The sequence below is a fragment of the Athene cunicularia genome (genome assembly GCF_003259725.1).
Source record: "Athene cunicularia isolate RWA chromosome 5 unlocalized genomic scaffold, athCun1 chr5_part1, whole genome shotgun sequence".
Taxonomy (NCBI): Eukaryota; Metazoa; Chordata; class Aves; order Strigiformes; family Strigidae; genus Athene; species Athene cunicularia.
In genome coordinates, this window is record NW_020799101.1 from 24,396,509 (window position 1) to 24,405,277 (window position 8,769).

The window sequence follows — 8,769 nt, forward strand, 5'->3', positions numbered from 1 at the left end:
GGGGCAGCGGCTGCCGCGGGGCCTTTCCCACCCTCCGCCAGCGAGAACTTTGTTACGGGGAGACGGAGGGTGCGGGCGAGAGGCAGCGAGCAGGTTTTGTGTGGTGGTGCCCGCCGACCCCCCGCCTCGGCACCATTACTTGGGCCGTTTGAGGAGCTGCGTGTCCGCCCGGCTCTGGGGCGCGGGCGGAAGGGTCCCGGCTGTCCCTGGCACGGCCCTCGGCAGCCCGGGCAGGGGAAACGGGGTGCCGGCGGGAACGGCTGAAACCCGACTCCTTGCCTCTCCTAAGCAGATTAATGTCTCAATTATGGGAAGAGAAAAAGGAAAAAAAAAAAAATCTATGAAAACTCGTTCAGAAAGGGTGGTCGGAGGGTTGATGACGGGCTTCTGGAGTGGAGCACAGCAGGCAGGAGGCAAACCTGGCAGGGCAGGGCTGTGCGCAGCGGCAGCGAAGCCTGGGAGTTTCAGCGGAGGGGAGAGGGATACGCAAGTACAATGTGCAGGACGAGAGGAGAGACTGTCTTGCCTGAATGCCCTGTGGCCTCTACGGACAGTATCAGTCTGTTAGATCTGCCTGGGTGGCTGTTACAGAGATCTGTATGTGCCTGGCATGCACTGGCAGGGGGAGCGAGGAGGGAGAAATGGGAGCTGGTGATGGTGTGAGAGAGTGAGGCATTAGTGGAGTTTGTACGTGCCCCTTCTTGCTCAGGTAGGAAAGCTGACTGCTGGAGCTTGCAGACCCTCCCCAGATTTGAGAGCTCTGGGGCTCAAGGTGATCATGAAGTGGGAATGGGAAGAGTTGAGACAACAACCAAGATGGGAGGAACTCCAGCAAGCTGGGACTGGTCCTCAGGTGGCATAAACACCTATCTGAGAGCTGGGACTGTGAGCTAGGGAAATAAAGACTTTTTTGTCTATAGGTAACCTGGATTGCCCTAAACTAAGACTTATCAGAACTTCTGGGTCCTTTACAGGTGGAGAGGGAGGCAGGGAGGCTGCAGGTGTGCTGCTGATGGGGTTGTTCCTGGGATGAACAGGACTAAATAAAGCTGAGGAAGTGAGAAGATGAGGGTTTTTCTCTTGCTATTGCAGGTTGTTTGACTTGGACCCTGACCTGTTGCCCCTTTTCCAGTACAACTGCAAGCAGTTTTCCAGCCCTCAGGAGTGCCTCTCTGCCCCTGAGTTCCTGGATCACATCAGGAAGGTGAGAGGGGGGCTGTGACATGCTTGGAGTGCAGCCACCGAGAGGATGCCCTTAGGGCAAGCGGCTTGGGACTGTGGGGTATCAGACTGGGGAACACATGGGAAGCCTCTTCTTGAGACTGTAACTGCAAGGGTTACTCATGTTCGAAGAAAGTGCTATTACCAGGACAAAGCATCCTACAACAGTGGGGAGGGGATGAGGACGTGGGTTGTGGTGAGTCAGAAGCACCATGCTGATTTCCATGCCCTCATGTGGGAGTGGATTGCCTCTTGTGAAAGTTGGAAGCCCCCTTCTTCTACCGTGGAAGTGCCTCACAGACAAGGACTGAAGCCCTCTGCTTGGCCACATGCTGACCAGGAGGCAGCACAGAGCTGGGCAGTGGACCAGGCTCCTGTGAACCCACTACTGTGGAGACGCTGCTGGTGTGGCTGCAGAGCCAGAAGGCTCACAGCATCTCTTGGACAGCCTCTGGGGGAGTGCTGCAATTCACCTCCCCCTGAAATAGGGAGAGGAACAATGCTGATGTCATCTGGAGGAGCACATGCATGGACAGAATTAACCTGGTGCATTAGAGACCCTTTGCTGAGCCCTAAAGAGTGGCCATGCCAGGGCAGAGCACAGTCTTGGCTTGCTGGTGTCTTCATAAACTGTCTGGCTCCATCTTTAAACCAGTTTGGTGCCTCGCTTGCCTGTCTTTATTCCCTGTAAGAGGCTGTTTCAGGACTACACTCCTCTGATAGCTGTAAGCTTTTTGTTATTTTCCAGCCACTGTTTACTGGCAAAGTTAAGTCCATTTTTACTTCTGCTATTATTGCTTTGAGCTGAAATAGCTCTTTGCTCTTGTTGGAGATAATTTCCCTGTTGAAATTACAGGGCACAATTCTATCACCTCCCAGCTTTGCCAAACTAACATGCCCTGGCTTTAATCTCTTCTAATTTGGTGTGTCTGTTCCCTTCATCCCTCTTTAACCCTTCTCTGTCCTGTTTCCATTTGACTCTTGTGCTTCTGGAAGACCACAGTGGCACATGTTTTACCGGACCAGGTCTCTTGCATATACTGACCACCCAATCTCCTCAAAATGCCTTGGCTGATCTTAGAATTGGAGTTGCCTTATTCACAATTACACCATCTTGGCAGCTTCTAGTTGGAAACTCTACTGTCAACTTCCAGGGCTCCCCTGCAATTGTTCTGGAGTCCTAAGAGCTGTAATGACTGCATCAGCATTAGATCTTAGCCCATAACTGATCTGTTATAGGGCTGTTTAACCCCTCTGGGAGAGGGAGCTCAGCATTGCTGCTTACTATGGCACCTCAGGCAGTGTCTCATGGAAGGATAAGGTGTGTGCTGCTGCCAGCATGCCTCACTGATGTGACACAGATTGCAAAAGAGTAAAGGAAAACTCAGGGCATCTGCTGGGCTGGGAGGTGGTCAGGCTGAGAAGGGTGAAGTAGAGGAGTCAGACTCTTTGTTCCTTGCAGAGCCTTGCTGTTAATGCCATTCTGCCTCTGTGCTCCTTCAGGTGATGCTGGTGATCGATGCCGCTGTGAGCCACCTGGAGAACTTGTCCTGCCTGGAAGAGTATCTCTGCAACCTTGGCAAGAAGCACCAGGCAGTCGGTGTAAAGGTCGAGTCTTTCTCGGTGAGGTGTCCTCTCTCGTCCCATGGCAGCTGTGTTTGTGCAGCCCTGCTTGCAGCCCCTGGCTGTCCCCATCCCTCTGCACCCATCTACTGCATTCAGCTGGCTGGAGGGAAAACTGGCAGCTCAGGGCAGCCCCTGAGCTGCTGATAATTGCGTAGCAACATTGGCTCGATCAGGGAAACGCTTGAGGTCCCCTCATTTTCTGCCCTTCCCCAATAAGCCCAGGGAGAAAAGACACAGGGGAGCAAGGCATTTCCCCTGTTTGAAGAGGGCCACAGTTTGGGGCACTGCAGTCTCTCCTGCGGCACAGGGCTGCAGGCTCAGCCCTTGCCCTGGGCTCTGTATCTCTGCATCAGATCCTCTGGGCAGACCTCATGGCACCTGGGAATGGGAACATCTACCTCTCTGTCTGCACTGGGATGGGGAGGCTGCACCTCAGCCCCTGTTTCTTCCATGGCAGTAAGACAGGCACATCTTCCATATTAAATCCTTGTTTAGTCCTCTCCTGCCATCAAGCATGTCCAGAAATACCAGATAACACAGCAGGGAAGGGCAGGTTGAACAAAAGGTTTCTAACTAACTTGTGGCTCCCTCCTGATACTGTTAGCTTTGGTCCTCTTCAGAGACAGCAGAGTCCCCTTCGCTTGGGGCAGCGATCCCCACCAGCCCTGCGCTCAGTGTGTGGGTGCTCCTGGATATGGGGTTGCTTGCAGCAATGTGAGGAGCAGTGCCCTGTGAAGAGGCCTGAGAGGCGGTGAGGCAGGCCCAGAGCATCCAGCCTGGGGTCTGTCCCACTCTCCTGGTATCAGGACATTGCTCAGCTCTGCTGATCTGCTGCTATGCCAGGGGATGGGACTGGATACCAGCATCTGGAAGCCATGGAGGATGGATGTGTACCTTTACCCTGGTGTTACAAGAGTGATGTCAACCCTTGCTCCCTGCTTGCACTCCCTACTCACCCAGGATGTGGGTGAGGGCCAACATGGGGCAGGGGAAGGGGATGGTGTGGGATGGTTCTGGGCCCCCTCTGAGCAACCAGGGATGGAGTGGCCTGGCCCCACTGGTAGTGGAAGAGCAGCTGTACTGCAATGGGAGAAATCCAAAACAGTGGTGAAACAAGAGAAGGGGCTGTGTGTCATCCCCTGGTGCTGAGCTTGATGCCTGTCTGTTTGGTTTGCAGACTGTCGGTGAGTCCTTGCTGTACATGCTGGAGAAATGCCTTGGCACTGCCTTCAGCCCAGATGTGCGGGAGGCTTGGAGCAAACTCTATGGTGCTGTGGTGAAAGCCATGCGACGTGGCTGGGAAACCCTTCCAGAAGGGGACTAGATCCTGCCAACCATCCCCATCCCTGACCATGCAGAGGTCCTGGGTGGGGGGAGTGCTCACACTGTGCTTTCTGCCTCTCCAGTTCTGTCTTTCTCTGTGCACCAGCCCATCACTGTCTCTGCCAGTCATGCGTGCTTTGGGGCTCTCCCAGTGATTCTGCCTTGCTTTGACATGATTACATCTCTGCCTTTGTGAAGGGCTGGCAGGGTACATCTCTGTGAGCCTAGGAGTGCTGCAGCACAGGTACTCTGCCCTGCCCCAAGTTCCTTCAGGCTAGCTGAAGCATCAGCACCCAGGTATCTACTCTGATTTTAAGCTGGCTCATCCTCCCTCCTCTTGCTACCCGCCCTAGTAAGATGACAGCTGGTGTAGGCCTCTCAGGTTTATTTGCCTGAGCTCCTATTTGCTTATTTACTCAAGACCTGCTAGATCTGGCACTGCTTGCTCCTCCTGCTCCGCTGTGCCCGGTTCAGCTGTGGCAATGATGGATTTGGCTCCCTCTAGGGCCAGGGGCAGCAGAGGTGGGAGCTGGCTGTGCCATGCAGCCATCCTCTCCAAACCTTGTGGGGAGCTTTTCCCTCTCTCCCTTCACCTACATGTTACTACCGGATCATTAATCCTGGTAGTAATCTCTTCTGCCTTGCCTATCCCCTAGAGGGATCCATGGCTTTTCCTCATGCCAGGTTGGCCACAACTCTGTGTTTCCTAGGGAAGCTTCAAGCAGTGGAGTCACGTTAATCCCAGTGAGGCTGCTTTTAGCAGGTCTAGGCTGCCAGCTGAAAGGCTTTGTGTTGGTTTGGCTGGTTGGTTTAATCTTAGAAGCAGCTGAAATGCAGCAGCAGTGGTGGCTCTTTACTGCTTTGTGTAAAGGAGAATAAAGTAAAAACAAGGAAAAGATGTCTTAAAATGAAGGTTGCAATCATGTCATGGCAACAGCTTCCAGAAATCATTCTGGCTTCTGGCCAGAAGCAGAATAGCTGGAATTTCTCTGCTGATGCTGTCAGGACCTGGAGTGCTTTCCAACTGCACACAGTGCCCATCTGCAGAGCTCCTCAACTTTTAGTAGTCCCTCCCAGCTGTACTGGAGACACAGCCACTTTGGAGTACAGTCAGGCACCCAGTTAGGTGTGTGCAGCACTGCTATAGCGGGACAGGAGTGAGAAGACAGCATCTGCTGGAAGAAATCCCAAGAAATGGCTGCAAGGCAGCACCTGAGGGCTCTGGGGGGAGCTGAGCTTGAGCACTTTGAAGAAGAGTTCATCTTTATGGGGAAATCACTGTGGGATAGGCAGAACCATGTTTCCAGATACCACTAGCCCCAGGGCAAAGACAGAGCGAGCAAGCAGTTACAGGGCAGCATGCATTTTTGCTGCTCCAGGGCAGGAGTAGCCCAGCACTGAGGGCTGAGATGGTTCTGTTCTAGAGACATGTTCTTCCTATACTCAAACCTCCTCCACTCTGGGGCAGGAGAGGGCTTCCTGCTCCTTGCAGCTGTAGCTGAGATCTCCCAGCCCTGTGCCATGAAGGGAATGATGGGAGTGCCCTGTGAGATGGGGCTCTGCTTCCCTGCCACCAGGTCTGGTGCTGCCTGTGGGCTTCCAGCAAGCAAGGAGCCCTCCAGCTGTGTTTGAGAGGAGAGCTGAGAGGTGTTGTGGAACATCCCCGTGTAGGATGTTCTCTGTCCTTCCTGTGGTACCAGGCTCTGCTCCTGCAGTCCTACAGCGTGGTGTTTGCGTCCAGGCCCATGGCTCTCTCCATCAGCTGGGTCAGGTGAGGTCATCCAGATTCTTGTGCCAGGCAATGAGGGGTGGAGGATATGCTAGCTGTGATGGCATAGTATGGGGCAGGAGGGTCTGGGAATGGGGGTGTCCTCTTTGCAACCCTGTTCTGGGGCATCAGCCTTCAGCATCACGGGGGGGACCTTCTGGCTCTGTGACAAGTACGCAGCTGTGATGGGTGGGGTGTGGGTGTCACTGCCCCAAACCATCCCCACTCCCTCTAGCTTTCCCAGCTCCTTGACTTCTCTGTACCATGTTCTGTGTAACTCCCCAGAAAACTGAACATCTGTGTGCCTCCTATACCCAGCTGTACTGTTTAATAAAGAACAGTGAATCTTGGCCCTTTGTGCTGCCTTACGTTTATTTTAATATAAAAGGCCCAAGCAAAAACAAAAAAAAAAGGATGACACAGATGTTTACTGGCTTCTTGTTGGCTCTAGCTTTGGAGATACTAGTCACTGGGAGCACTTGTGTAGTCCAGCTTGACTGACATAAGAAGGCATCCAGCACCAAATGTCTATTGGGAGCTTCTGTGCACTGTAATTGAATAGGTGAGCAGTGGAGAGGCTAGCAAAGGTGTCTTGCTGCTGATTGCTTATTACCCTTCAAGTTTAACTATCTCTAATGGAATTAGAACTTTAAGTAATCAGCCTGAAAATCCCTTTTCTGTTGTTCAACTGCTGCTTTTATTATTTGAGATGACATTGGCACACAAGTTGCTGGTCACCCACTGCTGGCTGTGCGTAGTAGCAGGGCACAACCTCACAGTGAAGTCCTGCCTGGCTCCATGCAGCTCCCACCCTGCCAGCTGGACTGCAGAGCAGCCCTGCCCCAGGGTGCAGCAGGTGGGGATGCAGGAGGTCCTGTCTCCCCCTTCCTGGGGCATGTTCTAGCTTTGACATGGTGGGTTTCCAGCCCTGGGAGAGTTGGGCACATGATACCAAAGAAGGATGGTCCTGAGAGTGGGGTAGGCAATTTAGGGACTGTAATAGCATCTACTGCGGGCTGGAAATCCCAGCCCTGCCACAGGAGAGCATGGGGCAACATTTAGGATGGGGCTTGTTCTGCAGGGCAATGTGCAACAGTCTGCAAAGGGCAAGGACAGCAGCAGAGATCAGAATGCAAAGCAATCCTCCCTGCTAAAATAAATTTTCCAGCTCTTCCTGGCCTGGAGGACAGCTGCCAGCTTCACGTCTGGCAGTGGGAGCCCAACCCCAGTGCTGCAGGGAAGGGCCAGCGCTGCAGCACCCTCACCTTCGACTCCCTGCACCAGTGCAAAGGTTTGTCACGGCTCCCACAAACCACCCTTTTGCCTTGGCTGCTGCCTGGCGGGGATGCTCTGGCACTGCCCACCGGCGGTTGGTGCAGTGGGAGATGCCATGTAATTGCTCAGCCCCAGCTGTGAGGCCCTTTTGTATGTGCAGGCTGTAATCAGGTGAGCGGGTTTCTGAGGGCTGGAGTGTCAGAGGCGCAGCATGATGGGGCTTACACAACCTCCTTAGGCTGTGATGGGCTTCCCCAGTGTGAGGGCTGGAGAGACACAAACCGGGGCGGGGGGAATTAGAGCCCTCGCTCACAGCCAGGGCTCCTGCCTCAGTCCCTGGTGCCAGCAAGGCCCTGCATTTAGCCCTGTTTACTACTAATGATGAATTGTGGGGGGCCTTTGTGGGGATGTGTGATGAGAGGAATGGTTTTTTTTAATTTTCCAGTTTTTCATCCAAAGGGAAACTCTACTCATGCCTCCTGCCCCATGCTGTAAGCCAGGCTGGACATGCAGGGCTCACCTCATGGGAACCATGGAGGGGCCTGCAGGAAGGACCTGCTGAGGCAGCTCATTCAAGTAGGAATTTGGCTGTAGTGTGTTTTGGGAAGAAGAGGAGCAAAAGAGCACCGTCTGGTCAAAACCTAGAGAAAGACTCTCAAAATGGTGTTTGCTCCTTTCCCCGGGACTTGCTGGTGGGCAGTTCAGCTTTGGGAACATCTGCTCCATCCCCAGATGGGTTGGGTCCCCCCACTGTGCTGCTCCTTGCTGTGGGCCCAGAGGAGTTCCAGGCCACCCTCCTGGTCCCTCCCAGTAGGGTATGCCCCTTCAGTGGTGTCCTGTGGGGCAAGTGCTTGCAGAGGACAGGCAGGGGAAGCACAAGCCTGTCCCAGGGCTGCACCCCATCCCCGGTGTCAGGGATGGTGCCAAGGGCTGTGACAGCCTTTCTGAGGGGTCATGGAGGGCTGTTCCTGCTCTTGTGCATTTGCGGCTTCTGCCTACTCACTGGGGTTTGCTTTTGTGGGGACCATGGTGGGTGGCAAGGTGCCTGGAGATGAGGAGGTGTCGAGTGGCCTCCTCACCACTGAAGCCTATACAGGACATCCCTATGAAGGGTTAAAAGCAGCCCACAGGTGCCACAGGAAAGGGGCTGAGGTACTTTTTCAGGTTCCAGCGGCAAAGGTCCCCCCTCTCCTGGCACCAGGCAGGACATGTGGGGATGATGATGCCAAGCAGAGGCTGGGTGAAGTCATTTTATTCAAGGCACGGTCATAGCAATAAATCACGAGAAGGTACAGACCTCTGGCACATTCCTACAGCGGGGCAGCCAAGGGGAATCGGACCAGCAGCCCGAGCTCCCGAGGACGCGGTGCCACTCGCAGGCACTTGCTTCCACCCAGAGAGAGGCCACCAGCACCTCCCTCCTCCGGCCAGGGCTGTCCCCAGAGCAGGCAGTGACAGCCCACTTGAGTCCAACACAGCTGAGACTCACCACTCACTGCTGGGCTGTCTCTTACCCCACCTCCACCCCCAGGACTGGCACACTGTGCCCCCCCCCC

At 54.3% G+C, this 8,769-nt stretch overlaps 1 protein-coding gene across 1 annotated transcript; it reads left to right on the forward strand.

The window, feature by feature from the left end:
• The first annotated feature begins 778 nt into the window (after positions 1-778).
• On the forward strand, positions 779-6,272 carry NGB (neuroglobin). Its single transcript, XM_026849270.1, has 4 exons — positions 779-783; positions 1,093-1,204; positions 2,725-2,844; positions 4,025-6,272. The coding sequence occupies exons 1-4, from the start codon at positions 779-781 to the stop codon at positions 4,169-4,171; spliced, it is 384 nt and encodes a 127-aa protein (XP_026705071.1). The 3' UTR covers positions 4,172-6,272.
• The last annotated feature ends 2,497 nt before the right edge of the window (positions 6,273-8,769 follow it).